This window comes from Trachypithecus francoisi, unplaced genomic scaffold, assembly GCF_009764315.1.
Source record: "Trachypithecus francoisi isolate TF-2019V2 unplaced genomic scaffold, Tfra_2.0 Lachesis_group19, whole genome shotgun sequence".
In the NCBI taxonomy this organism is placed as follows: Eukaryota; Metazoa; Chordata; class Mammalia; order Primates; family Cercopithecidae; genus Trachypithecus; species Trachypithecus francoisi.
In genome coordinates this window covers 31770319-31792329 of record NW_022681464.1, presented here as the reverse complement: position 1 = coordinate 31792329, position 22011 = coordinate 31770319, and the positions used below count along the sequence as shown (strand labels likewise).

Below are 22011 nucleotides of genomic sequence, written 5' to 3'. Positions count from 1 at the left end.
ACTCAGTAATAATTATTAAGTGGATTAATGAATGGCACCAGATAATGCTGACTGAGGCCTTAACACTGCATTTTATTGCAAAGTGCTCTGGAAGCACTATTTTTTTCTGAATTAAAAAATAGGTTTTTTGTTTTTGGTGTGTGTGTGTTTTTTTTTTTTTTTTTTTTTTTTGTGGCAGGGTTGGGGAAGGGGGTTGGTTGTTTTTTGTTTTGTTTGTTTTGCTTTTGGTCAGATATCTATCCTGGCGATGCTCTTTGGTTTAAAGTAGTTGCTTTTTAAACTTTTGAAGACGGATCAAAATTAAGGCTGCTTGTACTCTGATAATCATGATTATGGTGTTATTTGGAGCCCAGCCCAAATACCTGAGCCTAAATGAGTGAAAGAGCAGACAGTGGGCGTTTTTTTGTTTTGTTTGTTTGTTTTTTTGAGACGGAGTCTCGCTCGGTAGCCCAGGCTGGAGTGCAGTGGCGCAATCTGGGCTCACTGCAACCTGCGCCTCCCAGGTTCAAGCAATTCCCTGTCTCAGCCTCCAGAGTAGCTGGGATTACAGGCGCCCGCCACCACGCCCGGCTAATTTTTTGTATTTTTAGTAGAGACAGCGTTTCACCATCTTGGCCAGGCTGGTCTTGAACTCCTAACCTCGTGATCCACCCGCCTCGGCCTCCCAAAGTGCTGGGATTACAGGTGTGAGCCACCGCACCTGGCAGAGTGGGCGTTTTTAAATGAAGCAGTATTCCTTTAGTTTGGTAAAATTGAGCTGAAGTTACACAGTAACTCCTTGACTTGTTTTTGACGGTGGGCTTTGTAGGGATAGTTGGTGTCTGATCTTAACTGGAGAAACAGGAAGTTTCGGGATTCATGCTAAACTCCCATTCCACAGGCGAGTTTCACAAAAGCAAAAGTGCTCTGTTGCATACAATTATTCACTCTTGAGTCTACAACGTGGCAGAAATTATTCCTAAAGGTGACCGAAGAGAGCTGTAGTTTATGGGGCCAGGAGCAGTGTGTGGAATCGCAAGGTAGAGACATAACAGCACTGCCATAAATCTCTTTCTTTCTTTCCAAATGAGCTCTAATTTTAGGCCCAACGACCAAAGACGGAGAGGCAGTCGCTTTGAGCTACTCCTGGCCATTTGTTGGGAAATCACCTAAATCCGTTCAGGTTTAGCCAGAAGAGGGGAAATAAGCCTCTCTCGCCGGCCAAATTACGGCCTTTGTCGCTTTCGGCTCCCCATTGGCTGCAGTCGCTGTGACCCCGCCTCCTTGCGTGCGTGCGGAGCTTTGTGATGCGGGACTTCGTGACGCACGCCCTGATGCCTCCGGGGCTATAAAAACGCTCGCAAGCGTCAACCCTCAGGAGCCGCCGGCAAGGGGGCAACGAGGAAGCTCTTAAGAGCGCAGCCGGAAAGCAGGTGGGGAGAGTCTGGAGAAAAGGCGCACCCTGCGGCCTCGGAGACGGTTATGCCTAAGGGAGTCTCTCGAAATGGGAGAGGTCGTCGGAGCCTCAGGTGTCGGGGAAGGCGGAGGGTCCTCAGAGTTGGGGGGGACCTGTGGGGCGGCCCCGGCCCACACCGGGGAGTGCGGCGACTAAACGGCCAGCTGCCGAATCTGGGGCCTCGGTGGGTCCGTCGCCCGCCTCTCCTGAACAAGTCCAGGCGAAGTGAGCACGCCCAGCCTCCTACATTTCACTCTCCTCTCCCAAACAGACCTAGCGCAAAACGAGCACTGACACAGCGGGAGCCCACACACCGGAGGTTCTTCAGGGAGAGAGGGGGGAGTGCGGTTACCTATGGCTCCCAAGTCCCTGCTGGCAGCCTGAAAGGCGTCGTGTTTCTTGATTAAAGCGTTACCCTTGTGGTAGTGGGAGCATGGACGTTTACAGTTGGGCGGGGCAGGGTTTAAATTCTGCCAGTGTTGGACCAGTATTGGTGATAGGAGAGATCTGGGGAGAATTATTAAGCTGTCGCTTTTAAATAACCCTAATGTTTGTGACTATTTTACCCGTTGACTTTCATCAGCTTGCTCAGGACAGTTCTTTGTGGGGAACTGAACTGTAGGACGTTTAGCGTCCCTGGCCGCATACGTTCCCAAAGTCGGGGTGAGAACTAGTGGGACGGGGGATCATGGAGTGCATGGCCACTGTCCCCACCTTTGGTAGCAGCAACTGCTAACTGCCTCTTGAAAGGTTGTTGGCGCCATCATGGTTTCTGGGAGCCCCCCCCCTTTTTTTTTTTTTTGAGACGGAGTCTCGCTCTGTCACCCAGGCTGGAGTGCAGTGGCGCCATCTCAGCTCACTGTCAGCTCCGCCTTCCGGGTTCACGCCATTCTCCTGCCTCAGCTTCCCGAGTAGCTGGGACTACAGGCGCCCGCCACCTCGCCCGGCTAGTTTTTGTATTTTTAGTAGAGACGGGGTTTCACCATGTTAGCCAGGATGGTCTGATCTCCTGACCTCGTGATCCGCCCGCCTCGGCCTCCCAAAGTGCTGGCATTACAGGCGTGAGCCACCGCGCCCAGCCTCTGGGAGCCACTTTCAAAACGGTCTATCTACTCACCTTGGGTACTTAAAGAAAATTAGACATACGATATATATGAGTATGTATCAAATATATATATATATGTATCAAACATGTCATTGCTGCCTGTGCTCCTTAGCATTTAGCATATGAGACTGCCGAATCCCCACTTTTTATTTTTTTAAAAAAATTCTTTTTCTGTGAGTACATAGTAGGTGTATATATTTATGGGGTACATGAGATGTTTTGATTCATACAATGTTAATCACATTACGGGGAATGGGGCATCTATCCCCTCAAACATTTATCCTTTGTGTTGCAATCCAGTTACACTCTTTTTGTTATTTTAAAATGTACAATTAACTTATTGACTATAGTCACCCTGTTGTACTTTCAAGTAGTAGGTTTTATTCATTTTTTATACCCATTAACCAGCCCCACTTCCCCCCCATTTTCCACCCAGGCCCCCATTACCCTTCCCAGCTTCTGGTAACCATCCTTCTTTATGTCCATGGATTCAATTGTTTCAATTTTTAGCTCCCACAAATGAGAGGCCATGCAATGTTTTCCTTTCTGTGCCTCACTTATTTCATTTAACATAATAATCTCCAGTTCCATCCACTTTGTTGCAAATGACAGGATCTCATTCTTTTTTAATGGCTGAATAGTACTCCATTGTATCTGTGTACCGCATTGTCTTTATTCATCTGTTGATAGACACTTAGGTTGCTTCCAAATCTTACCTATTGTCAACAGTGCTGCAACAAACATGGGAGTGCAGATATCTCTTCTGTATACTGATTTCCATTTGGGTATACACCTAGCAGTGGGATTACTGGATCACTTCTGGTTTTTTAAAGATGGTTTGTTTAATTCAGTAAATCTGTTGAATGATACTGTAAAAGGAAGTTTTCATTAAGGGATTCAATTATACTTCATTATATTCTGAAAGGATTTGCTTTGGCCAGTACAGATTCATTTTGTCCTGACCTTTGGGAAGATGAGATGTGCTTTTAAGTATTGAACATTTTGCTATGAGATATTAGTTACTTTATAATAGAAGCTGTGCCCTTCTATAATTAAACTATGCCACCTAACCCCATGAAACTCATTATTTACTGTAGGGATGTTGTTGAGGACATGGCTCATTATATCACACTATTTGCTTTATCCTTATAAAGCAAGGGGGAGAAATTTCTCCTGGGTTTCAGTATCCGGAATAGCTGTGGTTCCCCCAAACAACTGATTTCTTTTTCACCTCAGGAAACCTGAATCATTTAACCACCTATTTCCTATTTTGTGATGGCTGCTTGGTAGCTCAGGGATCGATTTGATGCCCATCTTTATCAAAGTGAAGGAGCTATGGCATGCATTGGAGTGCTAACTTTACCTGTAGCTTCACCCTGTTTTTCCTATCTTAGTTTTCCCCTCACCACTTTAGGGATTTTCTTAAATATTTAATTTTGTTCTTTAGAAGCCTTAGATAATTTTTTAGGAGGAGTCAGAACACGTACACCCTGACATAGTTTTAGGTGGCAGCCTCTGCAACTCTGAGAATTACAGGTTGGTCTGTGCAATATCTCTGATACCACTTAAAAGCCAGAAAGGCAGAAGGGGAAACATAAGGGAAAATTTGGGAAGAGGGTAAAGGAGATATGAGAAAAGACAGGTACAAATGACGGTGGTATAACAATAGCACAAATTATACCCACTCTGATTAATGTTAAAAACAAAGTTATTTCTACAGGTATGAAGCAGGCTGAAAAAAACCCAAAAATTTAAAGCTAAAAAATGCACACTTAAACATGAGCAGTGGTCGGGCGTGGTGGCTCATGCCTGTAATCCCAACACTTTGGGAGGCTGCGGGTAGATCACAAGGTCAGGAGTTCAAGACCAGCCTGGCCAAGATGGTGAAACCCCGTCTCTACTAAAAAGACAAAAATTAGCCGGGTGTGGTGGCAGGTACCTGTAATCCCAGCTACTCCGGAGGCTGAGGCAGAGAATTGCTTGAACCCAAGAGACGGAGGTTGCAGTGAGCTGAGATCACACCACTGCACTCCAGCCTGGGTGACAGTGAGACTCCGTCTCAAAAAAGCAACATGTGAGAATATATTTAGAAAAATAAGGAAAAACATATTCTTACAGAAAAAAAACTATCTTGTAACTGTTTGATGCATATGTGTACAGAAAGGCCAGTGCCTGTGTGGTTTGGAAGGACTTGTTTAGAAACGGATACATGAAATGTTAACTGCACAAAATACTCACTGAATTTTACAGAGGCCGGTTTTGTTTTTTGTTTTTAATATCCTCAGGGTCTTGGCAGGGCTTTTCCTATGGATTTCTATAATGGTACTAGATTGCTCATCTACACATAGTAGGCTATTGTTAGTAGGGTTGTGTTATTTTTTAAACTACCGTCAAGAATTAGCCCATTTTACTAAAATGAATACCTACATATTAGAACTAAAGCTGATAATTTTAATAGGAGATAGTTTATTATTGGAAACTAGTTAACTCATAAGGACTATTTTAGTCACTTTGGGAGGCCGAGGCGGGCGGATCATGAGGTCAGGAGATGGAGACCATCCTGGCTAACACGGTGAAACCCCGTCTCTACTAAAAAATACAAAAAATTAGCCGGGTGTGGTGGCATGCTCCTGTAGTCCCAGCTACTCAAGAGGGTGAGGCTGGAGAATCACTTGAACCCGGGAGGCGGAGGTTGCAGTGAGCTGTGATCATGCCACTGCACCCCAGCCTGGGTGACAGAGTCTCCAAAAAAAAAAAAAAAAAAAAAGTTAGTAAAACATTATTTATAAGACTTTGTTTTTCTTCATTCTAGTTGAGTTACAGACATCCTGCCAAAATGATTTCTTCAAAGCCCAGACTTGTCGTACCCTATGGCCTCAAGACTCTGCTCGAGGGAATTAGTAGAGCTGTTCTCAAAACCAACCCATCAGACATCAAGCAGTTTGCAGCAGCTTATTTTCAAGAACTTACTATGTACAGAGGTTTGTTGTTCCTTTATATATTTGCTGCTTTGAAAAAGAAAACATTTTAAGTTGGGAATTTTATGTATCTGTATTTGATTTCTTTTATTGATTCCTTCAGGGAATACTACTGTGGATATAAAAGATCTGGTTAAACAATTTCATCAGATTAAAGGTAAGTACCACAAGTAGTAATAGTTTTAATAATGATGTTTATTAATTATTGCATCATTACTAGCATATATTCAAACTTAAGAATGGTGTCCACAAATCATTTGATGTTTAATCACATTGGTCCTTTTTAAAATATATATATATATATATATATTTTTTTTTTTTCAGAGACATGCTCTGTCACCCAGGCTGGAGTGCAGTGGCGCCATCATAGCTCACTGCAGCCTGGGCTCAAGGGATCCTCCTGTCTTAGCCTCCCAAGTAGCTTGGGCTGCAGTTGTGAGTCACCATGTCCAACTAATTTTTTATAAATTTTTGATAGTGATGGGGTCTTGCCGTGTTGCCCAGGCTGGACTTGAACTCCTGGATGCAAGTGATCCTCCTGCTACAACCTTCCAAAGTTCTGGGATTACAGGCATGAGGAGAATCGGATTTCATAGTAATAAAGACTCAAATTATGAGATTAAATACTTTGTTGGAAGGGTTTTTTTTTTTTCCCCTTTGCAATGGAGTCTCACTCTGTTGCCCAGGCTGGAGTGCAGTGGCGTGATCTTGGCTCACTGCAACCTCTGCCTTCCAGGTTCAAGTGATTCTCCTGCCTCAGCCTCCCAAGTAGTTGGGACTCCAGGCACCCACCACCATGCCCGGCTAATTTTTGTATGTTTAGTAGAGATGGGGTTTCGCCATCTTGGCCAGGCTGGTCTCGAACTCCTGACCTCAGGTGATCTGCCTGCCTCGGCCTCCCAAAGTGCTGGGATTATAGGTATGAGCCACCGTGCTTAGCTGCTGTGTATGGTTTTTAGTGAGTCTTGGTATTTTTGGATTATTCCAGTGAAAGTGATGATGAGCAAGGAATCAGGATGGGAAAAGGTGACATGAGCAGAGAGCTATAGCATATAACATCCAAACAGAATAAAATAAAAATTGGCAGCTAAGCCTTGGATGCTACACAGGATTAAAAGGAAGGAGATCTGCCAGTCCTTGAGTGAGATAAACAGGTTACACTTTCCACAAAATGGAAACATTTTAAGCAATGAATGCAGTGATGTCAGAGACCAGCACCCAGAGGGCAGGGCGTGATGGCTCATGCCTGTAATTCCAGCCTTTTGGAGGCCGAGGCGGGAGGGGGATCACTTGAGCCCAGGAGTCCAAGACCAGCCTAGGCAAAATAGTGAGACCCCCATCTCTAAGCAAACAAACAAAAGAAAACAAAAACACCCAGAGACCAGTTTTGCCTCTACTGGGGTAATGGAGAGCCAGCATAAAAGGACATGTGGATCAGAGACAGGGCTTACCCCAGACTCAGCTTACCCCTTTTTAGAAGGGGAGAACCTTTAATAAAGGAGCAGTAGCCCAAAAGGCTCACTAATTAACCAAAAGACTTTTTGAAGGGACAGATTTTAAAATTAAGATGAAATTCTGCTATTGGGAAATGAGCATTTTAATGCAAGATGAGATCAGTTAGAGAAAGTAATACTGTTCTGGCATATCTAAGTCACAGTGTGTAAAGTTTGAGCCCTTTACAACAGCATGACATCCAAAGCTCTCTATTATTTCAGTCTGTCCTACCTTTGCAATCATCTCATTTCATAGACCTCATGTGCCGTATATTTAAGACAATCTGTCATGTCCTGAAATGTGAAATTTCAAATCACTTGATTTGGGCTTATGTTCCTTCTCCCTCCAGGAGTTCCTTTCACTCCTTTTTCTACCTTTCAAATCCTACATATCCTTGAAGTTCAATCCGTAATTTCATTTAACAAATATTTAATTTCCTGACAATTTCCAGATGCTGTGCTAGGTGAAATTCAGCAAAGAGGGAGAGATTTTCATTTCAGCTATGATGGAGAAGCCAGTATTGGACTTGTCCTCCTATCATAAACAGACATAAAAGCTGTATAAATTATATAAAATGAAGTCCAGTACCTAGATTCTTGGGAGAAGGGATTCCTAGAAATTCAGCCCATATTCACAGAGGCTTTCTTCCTGAGGACACTTTCAAAGTCTTGTGCAGGGAAATACAGCCCAAGCAGTGAGTGAAATCTAGGGGGGGTGACAGAGAATTTCAGTCTTTCAGTGTGGCTGGGCTGTGAGTGACAGTACCAGAAAGGAGGCATTTTCAGAGAAGGACCTCCACAAGTTTGCAAAAAAAATTTCCCTTGGGCTTTTGTCCAGCTCCTAAGCTCCTCATGTGTGGAGTAAGGTTTGAGGAGGTTTAGCAGAAAAGAGCTATTGGGAGACTGAAAGCTAAGTCGAGAGATCAGAACCGTTTAGTGTTGCGAGAGGCTTTGCAGGTTGGGCCCAGCCAAAAATAAGAGATTTTTGCGAAACCCTGGCAATTTAGTTGAGACCTCAGAAAGGTCATACTCTATGAATAAAGCGTACTTTAAAGTATACGTAGTGCACTATCATACACTAGGAATAAAGGTCATACATTATGAATGCGCTAGGAGTAATAGCAAAGCTGAAGTATGCCCACTTTAACAGAATTTATAATCAAATCTCAAGAGGATCAGATTGATCTGCCATTAGAACAGAATCAGTAGCATTTAGAAGAAAATAACAATCAGAGCCTCTACAATGTGTCATTTATAGTTTCCAGCATACAGTTAAAAACCACTAGACATTCAAAGCAGCAGGAAGAAGTGACTGATAAGGGCTAAAACATAACACACTCACTAGAAGCAGACCCAAAGAATATCCAGATACTGGAATTACTACATGAGGTGGATAGAAAATAACCATGATTGATATTTTGAAAAGATGGAAAATAGATGAAAAGATGCAGAACTTCAACAGAGTTAGAAACTACAAAATAAGAAACATTTATTCCATAACTGCAAACTATAAAATTATATAGCTTTATTAGAAGACAGAATTAGGAAACTAAAAAATGAGCCAACAGACAACAACCAAATCAAGGCAGATAACAACCAAATTATGACAAAGAGAAAAATAGAAAAGAATGTAAGAAATGTATATGGAACATTGTCAAAAGGTCTGTGTCCACCTATAGTCTCAGCTACTCAGGAGGCTGAGGCACGAGAATCGCTTGAACCTGGGAGGCAGAGGTTTCAGTGACCCAGTGACCCAAGATTGCACCACTGCACTAAAGCCTAGGCGACAGAGCAAGACTCTGTCTTAAAAAAAAAAAAAAAAAAAAAAGTCTATGTCATTGCAGTAAATGGAAAAGTAGTAGTATTTGAAAGCGTAATGGCTGAGAATTTTCCCACTCTGAAAGACAATACTTCACAGATTCAAGAAGTCTAATGAACCCACGGCAGGATAAATACAAAGAAAATGACACACAGGTATATTACAGCTAAACTGCTGAAAAAGACAAAATCTGAAGAGCAGCCGGAGGGGTAAAAGGGTATATTACTTTTCAGGGGAACAATAATAAGACAAATAGGTGATTTCTTAATAGAAACCATAGAAGCCAAAAGACAATGGAATGACATAAAGTGACCTAGAATGCCAGCCTAGAATTGATATATACCCAGTGAATATATCCTTTAAAAAATGAATGCAAAATAAAGACATTTTCAGGCAGCAAAGACTGAGAAGAATGCATTGCCTGCTCTACAAGAAATGCTTTTAAAGAAGTTTATAAGCAGGGCTTGGTGGTTCATGCCTGCAATCCAAGCACTTTGGGAGGCTGAGGTAGGAGGATCACTTGAGGCCAGGAGTTTGGGACCAGCCTCAGCTACATAGTGAGGCCTTGTCTCTGCAGAAAATTTTTTAAAAATTAGCTGGGCATGGTGGCACACACCTGTAGTCCTGGATATTCAGGAGGCTGAAGCTGTGATCACACCATTGTACTTCAGCCTAGGTGGCAGTGCAAAACTAGGTCTCAAAAAAAAAAAAAATCTAGGAATGAGTACACACACAAAAACTTACAGATAACCCAGTTGACCCATTATACCCAATGGGGAATATTGAATGTCTTCCCCTCAAGATTGGGACCAGGACAAAGCTCTCCAATATTACCATTTCTATTTAGCTTTGTACTGCAGGTTCTAATCAGTGCCATAAGGCAAACACATTTTTTAAAAAAAGGAAAGGCATATGAAGAAATAAAACTATTCAATAAAACATGTGACATGACTATGATGTAGGAAACCAAAAATAATACTCTTCTTTTTAATCAGCTGTATTCTACAGAGGAGAGGGTATATGGGACACAGCCCAGATGTTTATGGGCAGAAGGTTTAAAAAAGCACAGATACATTATCTAGTAGTGTAAATCTTAAGATAATGAATTCAACAAGTACCCAGAGAGAAAATGGGTATTATGGAAGTCATAGAATAAAAAACAGACAGGGTATCTAAAGAGCAGCATTTAATACAATCCCTCTCTGTCATGTTTCTTTACGACTTCTAATTTATGCCTCATATCAGTTAGGAAAGCTTTCGGTTGCAAGTAACAGCAAACCAATTAAGAGTGACTTTAAGAAAACAACAGATCTGAAAAGGTGTTCATTCTGCTCCTAATATAATTTAATAATAAGCATCACATATCTAGGCACTCTGCTGTGTCATTCTTAGAATGTTTTACATGTCCCCGCATGCTACTGCTCCAGGTGTTATGCCTGTGTTTACATCAGGAAGGAGGAGAAAATGGTGGCACTAGTGATATTTTTTCTTAATCAAAGGAACATTTTCGCAAGTTTTACAGCAGATTTCTACTTCTGTCCCACAGGCCAAAGGAGGCTGATAAAATTTATGGTAAGAGAGATCAGAATTGTCCCATGCATTGCAGGACATCTAGCATCCCTGATCTTGACTCCTAAAATACGAATGCCTCCCAGACATTGAAATAAATACACGTCCCCTCTACATCTATAAATACTCTCCGTGGAAGGGGGATACTACTACCCCTTGAGAACCAGTGTGCCGTTAGTGGCTTATCACCTGGGGCTGGGTACCTTGCTGCCACTAATCTAGCTAAGATTCCTTAGCAAAGAATAAGGGAGGGAATGTCTGCTATTCCACCCACCCTGCTTTAATTCTTTGCCCTTAAGTGAAGTTGGGAGAGATGAGGTTTGGTAAAAATATGGGGAGGGGGGATGTGTTGGGAGTGATGGGGTGAGGGATACAGAAATAGACCCAGAGGAGAAGAGGGAAGGATGAAGCCAAAGAGATGCCAAACTGCATTTGGTGTTGCTCCCTGTGAGCAACCAAGAGGAAAAGTGAACCAAGAGGAAAGTGAAGGCAAAGGGGCATGGCATGGGAGAGATTACCTAGGATAGGCTCTTCTCCCTCAAACTGGCCATGCCATCTTTTGCTTTCCACCTCCTACAGTCCAAATTACTAGCCACTTTCACACCTGTTCCTTATTTCTAAAGGTTAACCCAAATTACCTAAAAGCCACTGGACCCCATACATATTTCAGTCACTGTACTGACCACATTGTCATATAATCAATCATCTGCCTATATCCTTAATCAGAGTGAGATCTTTAGGAAGTCTTATTCCTCTTTGATTCCTCAGTGTCTAACACATACTGGTGCAACTAATGATTGTTGAATGAAGAAAGAATGGAAGGAAGGGCAAGGAGGAAGAGGGGAGAAAAGAAACAAACCACCTACGTTATAGTCTCTGGTATTCTCATTCCAATCAGTTCAATACAAACTAGTTGGAATCTTCTGTTTTAAATTCTTAAAAGACTATGTACCATACATATTCCTGACTTGAAGCACTCTCTTTGAGCGTCCCACCTCCAATTCTTATACATCCTGTCATATCTCTTGTTAGGCCCTGCTGCTTATACACTTCTGGTCTTCGATGCCTTTCAGATTTCCCATTCCATGCCAGAATATGGCCTTTTCCTTATGCTTCTTGGGCAGTTCTGTACCCCAGTACCCTGAATCTCCATATGAGTTGTGCCTATTTAAAAAAATACCATATGCTTGGAATTTATCTCTTTATCTTACTGGTTTCATGGAAAATCAGGATTCTGCAATGAATTTTAAAAGTTAGCCAATTTGAGTCATTTTATTATACTTAAAAAGGAACTTTTTTACAAGAAGGAATGTCTTTTTGTTCCTAATTCTTCTTAGTTCCTAATTCTTAGTGTGTATGTATAGTTTTGTCAGCTTAAGTAGAACCAGATCACCGAAGTCATAGTGGGTTAATCTTCATAAGGTTGGTAAGATCAACCTTTAGCAAACCTAGTTTACAACTTGAAGAAATTCTGTCTTCTACAACCAACATAATCTCAAGGTTACAAGTCAGCAATTGTTGTATGTATTTAAAGCTGACCTTAACACATTAGAGAAAAGCTCTTTACCCTTCTTAATAAGCAGATAATGACATGAACTCAATATAGATTTATATTATATGTGTATAGTAACTAGTATGTATATATTTGCCAACATTCTTTCATCTATTCCAGACAAAGCCAAATTTTTTTTTTTTTTTTAGACAGAGTCTAGCTTTGTTGCCCAAGCTGGAGTACGGTGGCATAATCTCAGCTCACTGCAACCTCTGCCTCCCGGGCTCAAGCTATTCTCCTGCCTCAGCTTCCTGAGTACCTGGGATTACAGGCACGTGCCACTGTGTCTGGTTCAGTTTTGTATTTTTAGTAGAGACAGAGTTTCATTATGTTGACTGGGCTGGTCTTGAACTCCTGGCCTCAAGTGATCTACCTGCCTCAGCCTCCCAAAGTGCTGGAATTACAGGCGTGAGCCACTGCGCCTAACCTAGTGTTTGCATTTTCAAAAACACTATAAAAGTTTAAGGCATCTGGTCTCAATTTTTTTAATTATGAAAAAATCCGTAAGTATATAACACACACATATAAAGAAAACACATCCTGCATTTTACCACCCAGTTTAGGAAATAGCCAATTTAATTTTAATCAAAGCTGAATCAAATCTCGAATTAGATATTGGAGATTTATATAATGTTTAATTTGGTATCACATATTCAAAACTTTTCTGTATCTCTTTTTAAATGGGTATTGATTCATTCCTTCCCCATTTATATGTGATTTAGAGTTTATTCGGTGCTTTCAGATGCATTATTTCACTTAATGTCCACCGAAACTCCATGAAGTCAGTTATAATCCCCATTTTGCAAGTGAGGAGGCCTGAAGCTCGCAACAGTTGACTTGGTCATGCAGCTATTAAATCTTAGAGCCAGGACTGGAACCTAGGTTTTCTCATTAACTTTTTTACTATGAGAAAGTTGCAGGGAAGAAAACAATATCCTACATTCCCTGGTAAATTGTTAAGGATTCATAATTATATAATGCTTCACCTTTCCAGAATGGTGGTTATAAGGGATGTTTGTGTTTAACAGGGGACTTCTAGAGACAAAAATATTGAACTTTCTTAACATTTAAAACATTACATAATTTTAATCTCTTAGACATAATTTCAGGTACCATGAACCTGTGAGGGAGACACTTTTAATTAAAAGAGCAAATGGTCAGTTGCCTAAATTATACCACAAGCAACCTGTCAGGTCCCGTGCAGGCAGTCTAGGGATTGTAGTAATCCAGTCCCTAGATTGGCTGCGTTCTTGAAAACGCTCATGGTAAGTAAATCGGTGGTTGGAGAATTTAAGACCTTATGGGGGAAAATAGTTAGGGAGGCCTTGAATTGGTGTGGGTCTGGGGAGGTCAATCTGGTTAGGAGTTGGACTTGGGTTTTGTTGTTGCTTTCATTACCTTCGCTGTACTACAGACCTCAAATCCTTCTAGGAGAGGGCTACCAAGACCTTTTGCTGAGGGTGGGGCTGGGGTGCCAGAGGGTATTTCTCAGCATCTGTGCTTCCCCCTCAGCTTTCAGCCTTCTCTGCCAGCATGCCCCACAAAGGGCATCTCTCTCCAAACTCTTGCTCCCTCTCCTGGTGGCAGCCTGCTGTCTCTTTTTTTTTTTTTTTTTTTTTTTTTTTTTTTTTTTTTTTGAGACGGAGTCTTGCTCTGCCGCCAGGCTGAGTGCAGTGGCCGGGTCTCAGCTCACTGCAAGCTCCGCCTCCTGGGTTTACGCCATTCCCTGCCTCAGCCTCCCAAGCAGCTGGGACTACAGCGCCCGCCACGTCGCCCGGCTAGTTTTTTTTGTATTTTTTAGTAGAGACGGGGTTTCACCATGTTAGCCAGGATGGTCTCGATCTCCTGACCTCGTGATCCGCCCGTCTCGGCCTCCCAAAGTGCTGGGATTACAGGCTTGAGCCACCGCGCCCGGCCCCTGCTGTCTCTTGTTGCTCAGCCTTGGGCTGGTTAGCAGTGCAGAAGGTTCCCTGTTGTTCTGGGCCTGCCTTAGACCTAGGCTGGACCTGTGCACCTGGGCTTTCTCAGTGTTCCGCCCTCTGTCACATGGTAGCCAAACTCTGCCTTCCATCTGTGGTCAGTCTTGGGCCAGTGTCTCCTGTCTCTGCTCTGATAATAGGAGAGCTCTGTCTGGCCTTCAACCATGCCTCCATCTTTCATGTGAGGCCCGTGGAAAAGTGTTTGCTAATGAGTGTGAATTCTCCTTGGGTCTGGGGTCCCAGGTGATTCCAGACTGATATGTAGTGCACCTTTGGCCTTTACCAGTACATTCAGATTATAGCTGGTACATTCTTACCAGCTGGTGTGATGGCAGCCTGTTCTTTCTGGATCCTGCTATAGCTGAGACTGTTTCTTGTGTCCCTTTTCTCCTTGGAGGGGCTGGTTCATCTTTTGAAATCAGATTACTTGATTACCTTTTGACTTCAGCTCTGCTGGTCTCAAGAAAAGTTATGATTTTGTGGCTTATCTCTCTGGCTTTTTCTTGTTGTTATGGATGGAAACAATGTATTTTGTAGCTTTCTATATCCCAAACATAAGAGTAATTCTCCCAAGGTCAGCCTTAAATAAGATTTTTCGGCTGGGCGTGGTGGCTCACGCCTTTAATCCCAGCACTTTGGGAGGCCGAGGTAGGTGGATCACAAGGTCAGGAGTTCGAGACTAGCTTGGCCAACATGGTGAAACCCTGCCTCTACTAAAGATACAAAAATTAGCTGGGCATGGTGGCAGGCGCCTGTAGTCCCAGCTAGTCAGGAGGCTGAGGCAGGAGGATCGTTTGAACCTGGGAGGCAGAGGTTGCAGTGAGCCGAGATGGCGCCACATCATGCTAGCCTGGGCAACAGAGCAAGACTCCATTTAAAAAAAAACAAAACAAAACGATTTTCCCCCTCCTCTGAACTCCAAGATCTTTATTAGTACCAGTTAGGTACTTGAACTTTTTAACCTGTATTTGTCTATCTTATTTCCCCTATTAAATGTAAGCTATATGAGGTCTCGTCTTAACAGTCTATCTTTCTTCAGTAGTGCCTAGACCACTCGTACATGTAGCATGTAGCACAATCACTCAATCAAATGTGTTGGTGGGTAAAAGGGCTTTCCTAAAAAGTGGATGGGAAAGTCCTGAAGGAGGTGAATGGTTAGGAAAATGAGGTTATTGTTCTAAGCAGAGGGAGGTAACGATAGATGTGGCTTTCTCTCTTTTTGAATCTTTCTCTGCATGTGAGCATTTGGTATAATGTCCATGTCCAGTATTAGAAATCTTAATTTATAAAACAGCAGCAGCCAGTGTCAAAGGATTCACTGCAGGACACTGCTTTTCAGAATGCAGCTGAACCTATTGAAAACATGTCTCCAAAGTTCTGACTTGAGCCAAATATATTCTTATGAAGCAAATTCTGCTTTTCTTGTAAATTTCATTAGAGAAATGCTTCCCAAAGGAAAATTCTCAGCAAACAGATGTGAAAACTTTTGATGAGTTAACGACTAAGGTAGTTAGGTGTGTGGGTGATGCACATAAAATATTACAGCAGTTTTCCAGCTGTAGGATTTTGTATATGTCATCAGCTGCTGTGACCTTCCAACCCATGAGAATTTTCCTCATGCCTGAGGATTCACTTAAGTCTACACTTTGAAATCCAGAGATATCTTTCTTTTCCTCTTGGCTGGGTCAGTCTGACTTTGGCTGCACGATCACACATCACTAGCAGCTGCTAGCATTTTTAGGTTAGAATATGTGACTTTCCTAATGTAAAAAAAAAAAAATCCTATAGTCCTCTAGCTTATCAGTTCATTATATACCAACTTTCTTAAATGGAGGAATGCCTTTATTAATATGCAGCATCTATGTCATTACTAAGTTACTACACCAACAAAGATGAAATAATTTATTGCCCAAGTTGGTCTCCCTTCGACCCAACCTTTTCCCCCAGTTTTGTGTGGAAGTTTGATCAGGAGCTTTTTCCATGGAGGTTTTCAGCTTCCTTATTTCTAGGCACAAAGTTATGATCTTAGCATCTTTCCCTTGATGCTGACCACCTTAGGATGATATCTGATTATTAGTCTTGCCACTGCGCTATTGAGAGTCACTTATTTCTAAGGAAATGAATTGAGGGTCTTGGAGTAGACAAGGACAGGAATGTTTTATTACCTGCACTACAGATGTAGGAAAACAAAGCTGAAAACTCTTTTATATTTGTGTCTCTACTGACGTCTGAATGCTCAACCCATTATTGCTTTTTTTTGGTCGGGGGGAGAGGTAAAGATGGGGTCTCACTGTTGTCCAGGCTGATCTTGAACTCCTGGGCTCAAGCGATCCTCCCGCCTCAGCCTTCCAAAGTGCTGGGATAACAGGCATGAGCCACCACATCCCTATTATTGCCTTCTTTAAAAATATTTTTTTGGGGCATAGATGCTAATTAACCCATCTGGTTGTTGTGTTTTAGTAGAGAAATGGTCAGAAGGAACGACACCACAGAAGAAATTAGAATGTGTAAAAGAACCAGAAAAAACATCTGTAGAATCTAAAGTACCTACTCAGATGGAAAAATCCACAGACACAGACGAGGACAATGTAACCAGAACAGAATACAGTGACAAAACCACCCAGTTTCCATCAGTTTATGCTGAGCCAGGTGCTGAGCAAACTGAAGCAGTTGATTCTTCTTGCAAACCAGCCACCCCTAAGGCTACTACCCCACCCTCATCACCACCTCCAACAGCTGTCTCACCAGAGTTTGCCTACGTCCCAGCTGACCCAGCTCAGCTTGCTGCTCAGATGTTAGGTAAAGTTTCATCTATTCATTCTGATCAATCTGATGTTTTAATGGTGGATGTGGCAACCAGTATGCCTGTTGTTATCAAGGAGGTGCCAAGCTCAGAGGTTGCTGAAGATGTCATGGTGGCTGCTCCTCTTGTGTGTTCTGGAAAGGTGCTAGAAGTGCAGGTTGTGAGCCAAACATCTGTCCATGTAGATTTGGGTTCTCAACCTAAAGAAAATGAGGCTGAACAATCAACGGCTTCCTCAGTCCCCTTGCAGGATGAACAAGAACCTCCTGCTTATGATCAAGCTCCTGAGGTCACTTTGCAGGCTGATATTGAGGTTATGTCAACTGTTCATATATCATCTGTCTATAACGATGTGCCTGTGATTGAAGGAGTTGTTTGTATCGAGCAACTGCCAGAACAAATAGTTACCCCTTTTACTGATCAAGTTGCTTGTCTTAAAGAAAATGAGCAGTCACCACCAGTTAGTCCTAAATCTGTAGTAGAAAAGACCACCTCTGGCATATCTAAAAAATCTGTAGAGTCTGTAGAACTTGCACAGTTGGAGGAGAATGCAAAATATTCCTCAGTATATATGGAGGCAGAAGCAGCAGCTCTGCTCTCTGACACATCTTTGAAAGGTCAGCCTGAGGTATCTGCACAACTCCTGGATGCAGAGGGCGCTATCAAAATAGGCTCTGAAAAATCTCTGCATCTTGAAGTGGGGATCACTTCAATAGTCTCTGACAATACTGGGCAGGAGGAGTCTGGGGAAAACTCTGTACCCCAGGAGATGGAAGGCAAACCTGTGCTCTCTGGGGAAGCTGCAGAAGCAGTGCACTCAGGTACATCTGTAAAGTCATCTAGTGGCCCCTTCCCTCCTGCTCCAGAAGGCCTTACTGCACCAGAAATTGAACCAGAAGGGGAAGCAGCAGCTGAATAAGGTTTGATGAAGCCAGGTAAGAAAATCAGGTATTTCCATTACAAATTGCATTTCAGGCGACATCTGTATTTCAGGTTGCCATCTACGTAGGCTCCCTGCAGATTGGTCAGTCTTTATTTTCAATAGATTGTTTTAAAATGCCAAAGGTATTTAAAGGCTTTGTTGTATTTGAGATTCTACTACTATGACAGGAGTGATTTTAAAGTGACGTCCCCAGAGCCTGGCCTCAAAGTTTGGTCATCCAGCACTTTTGTGTTATTCGTTCGGACATATTATGTAGTCAACAACAATATAGCCTGTTGTCAGGTACAAAATATATTCATGTGATCTGAATAGGTTGATTGCAAAACTGTAATTAGAGGGTGTTGGTTTGAAATTTTCCTCTTGTGAATCTAAAATTAAACTACAGCAATGCATTTACATAGGCTATGGCATTTTAAAAAGTGAAAAAATGGTGGCGTGTTTGACTGCTTTCACACTGAGTCAGGAGAGCTCTGTAACCAGGTTTGGGGTGCCGTGCCATGCGTTTTGTTTTCTGCCTGGGAGCTTCCTGCAGCTGAAGAGCAGCTTCATAGCTAGATGGAGAGGGGAGAGGTCAGGGGAGCCGGGAGGTATCAGCGGCGGAAAGGACAGCCCGGCACTTGAACAGCAATAGATGCAGTTCACGTAATTGGCTTCCTTTGATCAGTTCCCTCTCCCTGGCAAGTGCCAAAATCAAGCTGCTTTCATGTCTGTGTCACAAGAAAACATGGTGATAGTTCAACAGCCAAGATGTGGCCTTCATCTCCATCTAATTATGGCATTTGGTCTGCTCACCCTCCTGCCTCGTGGATAATTGCAGGGGCCCTTTTTAGGGACAGAAGGGACATGTATGAGCCAACCCCCCATTCCTTTTGCAAAATCTCTCAACCCTGACTCTTAACCGAGCCAGAGTGATTCAAAAAGTGTTAGCAAAGCAGGTGTTTAGAAGAGATCACATTTTGTCTGGCAGCGTGACAGGGATTCTGCACAGCTGCAAAGGCAGAGGGCAGCGCTGGGAATGCAGCGTATGGGACTGGCGCTATATTTGTGGCTTAAGCAGCATGTCCAGACCAAGTCACTGTTTTCAAATGCTTAACTATTTCTAAAGGAAAACGTAGTTGTCCACAACACTAAGAGGATATTAACAAAAAAATGCAGACTATCAAACCCTCTCTTCCTGTGAGACAGTGAAGACCTGGCTTGGACATATTTTTCAACAAGCTTAAAAAAAAAGATCACTTGAAAGTATCTGAAGCTGTTGGAAAAATGGCCACTTAATCATGTGCGTAGTGTTCTTTTCAGGGGAAGGAAAAGGGCTTCACTGGGGATAGATGGCCCAGTGTTCAAAAGGTGAACTCGTGGCACATTTGGGCCAAGTGAAACTCGTCTACAGTACTGTCTTCAAGAGGCAGGTCACACTTGCATTATAGGTGGCATTCCTAAACCTCTTTTTCTCAACCCAAAGAATCCCTGTGGGACCAACCAGCCTTTTACTGCCACCTAGGACCCATGATTTCAAGTCTTGCCTAAAAGGGGTGCTCTCTGAGGTTCTGAATCCTAGATTATGTGACGTTTTATGTGTGGTAACAAATGAATGGGAGATAATGGTGCCTGTGAAGGGCCAGAGAGATTTGATTATGTGGTGAAGATGACACCTAGTGCTAACTTCTTTAGGAAATAAAACACTATGCAGATGCATTAACGCTTCCTTTAATGGCTTAACACACTCTTCAGTTGACTTTTGGGTAAAGCAAAAGGTTGCGCTGACTGTCCAGTTTCCTCTGCAAGGATCCTACAGAAGCCACATCTCAAGTTGAAGTAGCTGGAAATAGCAACTTAGAGTAAGATTCTTCTTCAGCCACAACTGTAGTGTCCCTGCCACTTGCCATCACAACACTGTTCTCGTTTTTCAACTGTAGAGAATCTCTTTCACACTGTCCAACACAATGGTACATATGGTACATATCACTACAGCTGTGTTATATGTAAAAGAGACTTACAAAGACATTACTATGCATAATGCCTGATACAGAGACCAAAACTTTAATTCCTGCAAAATTTTTTTTTATAGCAATGGCAGCAAGTGAACGAGGACAGCCACCACCATATTCTAACATGTGGACCCTTTATTGTCTAACCGATAAGAATCAACAAGGTCACCCATCACCGCCACCTGCACCTGGGCCTTTCCCCCAAGCAACCCTCTATTTATCTAATCCTCAGGATCCACAGTTTCTGCAGCATCCACCAAAAGTCACTTTTCCAACTTATGTGATGGGTGACACCATGAAGACCAGTGCCCCACCTTTTATCTTAGTAGGCTCAAATGTTCAGGAAGCACAGGGATGGAAACCTCTTCCTGGACATGCTGTTGTTTCACAGTCAGATGTCTTGAGATATGTTGCAATGCAAGTGCCCATTGCTGTTCCTGCAGATGAGAAATTCCAGAAACAGACCCTAAATCCCCAGAATGCTAATCCTCCAAGTGGACAAGATGTCCCCAGGCCAAAAAGCCCTGTTTTCCTTTCTGTTGCTTTCCCAGTAGAAGATGTAGCTAAAAAAAGTTCAGGATCTGGTGACAAATGTGCTCCCTTTGGAAGTTACGGTATTGCTGGGGAGGTAACCGTGACTACTGCTCACAAAGTTCGCAAAGCAGAAACTGAAAACTGGTAGGTATACTTTCCTACCATCATATTTAGACCTTAACACATGTGCGTTTTAAGCATTTTGATTTGCTGAGCTGGAGATTTAGATATTTAAAAATAAGATAATAAGTTGGGGTATACTCTAATTTCCTTGGGTTATTGTCTCCAACTTCCTAACCACCAGTTACTAATAAATGCACAGCAGGTACACTGTACCACAATGACTCATGCCAAGGATTTGATGCCCGATACATGAAACTAATGAACTCAGTCGTCTTTGAAATACCTAGTCCGTTGTCTAACACAGTGGTAGCTGCGAAAAGGGGATGGATTTTTAAAACAGGACAGTTTAGTTGGCATGTTCAGGGAGTAGGGAGGAGCTGGGAACAACTGAAGAGCAAGGTAAGAGAGAAAAGTCTTGATTATGTAATGGAGCACTTAATCCATGTGGTAAGAGGCAGTAGACGGACAGGAGAGAGGCAGCGTAAAGAGCTAAACAAACAACAGCTGAGATTAACTGTGGATGAGATGGTTTGATCACTCACAAATCATTTTAAATTTTTCATTTAATGCCAAGCCTTATGCTAGCCCTTCTCCCCTATGTGTGGACAGTGGAGTGAGCAAAACATGGGACATCTTATAGGAGGAGACAGACAAAAAAGTGTATTACAACATGTGAAGTATTATGGAGAAAAGGTACTGACACAGGCCTGCCTTTAATTTTCACTATTAGATAGATAGGGTGTTCAGGCTCAGATGTAAACTGACACCCGAGCATGAGAAGGAGCCAGCTTTGCAGGGTGCGCCCAGGCTGTGTCCTAGGGCAGAAAAGAACACGGGGGTTCCAGAGACAGCAAAGTAGGCCACTGTGAAACTGGCTGGGACGCAATGGGGAGATTGTATAAAATGAAAGATTTTGATTGAAAGTTCAATGGGAAGCCAGCACAAGTGTGTTAAACAGAAGAATGATAGAATCAGATTCCTGTTTTTATTAGATCCTTCGGGCTGCTATGTGGAAAACAGATTAGCAAGGGGGAGGTCAACAGAGGAAGTGGGGAGATGAGTTGAAAGCACAGAAGCGTTATGCACCAATTAGTTACTTAAAATAATTAGTAGGAATTTTAAGTTGAACATCTGAGAGATGGACAAAAGCTAGATTTCATTCATAAGCAGGCTCAAGGACCAGTTACTATAAGGAAAGACAAAATTATCTTAGGGCTAGGTGCACTTCTTCAAACTCTTCATGGACGTCTAGTGGAACTGCCAAAATGGCTGTTTACAGCATGAAATTGCTGGGCTATTTCAGTGCAAAAGCCCATAGGTAACTAGTTAAGCTTAGTAACAGAGCAGGAGGGTAGACCTTGCAATTTCACATGTTCAGTTTCATGTGTAACTTTAAACAATTCAATGTTTGCCTTATTCCTAACAGATCCAGAAATGACGCTGTTTGGGTCAACATTTCAGGGAGGAGTCTGCCACCAGTGTAATGTATCAATAAACTTCATGCAAGCATACAATTTTGTATTGCTTATTTTTGTAATTTAGGAGGACTACAACCAACCAACCAAACACAAAAGGCCTATCTTTTCAGACTTATAAAGCAATAGCATTTTCCAACTCCTATGTATATGCTTTTAAACCATTCCCACTCTAACAAACAAACAGATCTAGTAACGAATTTTCTAACCAGGTA

General features: G+C 42.5%; 1 protein-coding gene across 7 annotated transcripts; it reads left to right on the top strand.

The window, feature by feature from the left end:
- The first annotated feature begins 797 nt into the window (after positions 1-797).
- CABYR (calcium binding tyrosine phosphorylation regulated) lies at positions 798-21832 on the top strand. 7 transcript variants are annotated; one of them, XR_004429234.1, is made up of 6 exons: positions 828-1412; positions 5353-5521; positions 5622-5675; positions 16391-17668; positions 20219-20342; positions 21748-21832. XR_004429234.1 is itself a non-coding variant. In XM_033178106.1 (6 exons), coding segments are annotated over exons 2-6 (663 nt in total). In that variant the 5' UTR covers positions 1258-1412; positions 5353-5376; the 3' UTR covers positions 21749-21832. The 7 variants fall into 7 exon arrangements, 6 of the variants coding, with proteins under 6 accessions (XP_033033994.1, XP_033033992.1, XP_033033997.1 ...); XM_033178106.1 differs by having other exon boundaries at positions 1258-1412; positions 16391-16729; XM_033178104.1 differs by having other exon boundaries at positions 1258-1412; positions 16391-16729; positions 19745-20342.
- Positions 21833-22011: the final 179 nt, after the last annotated feature.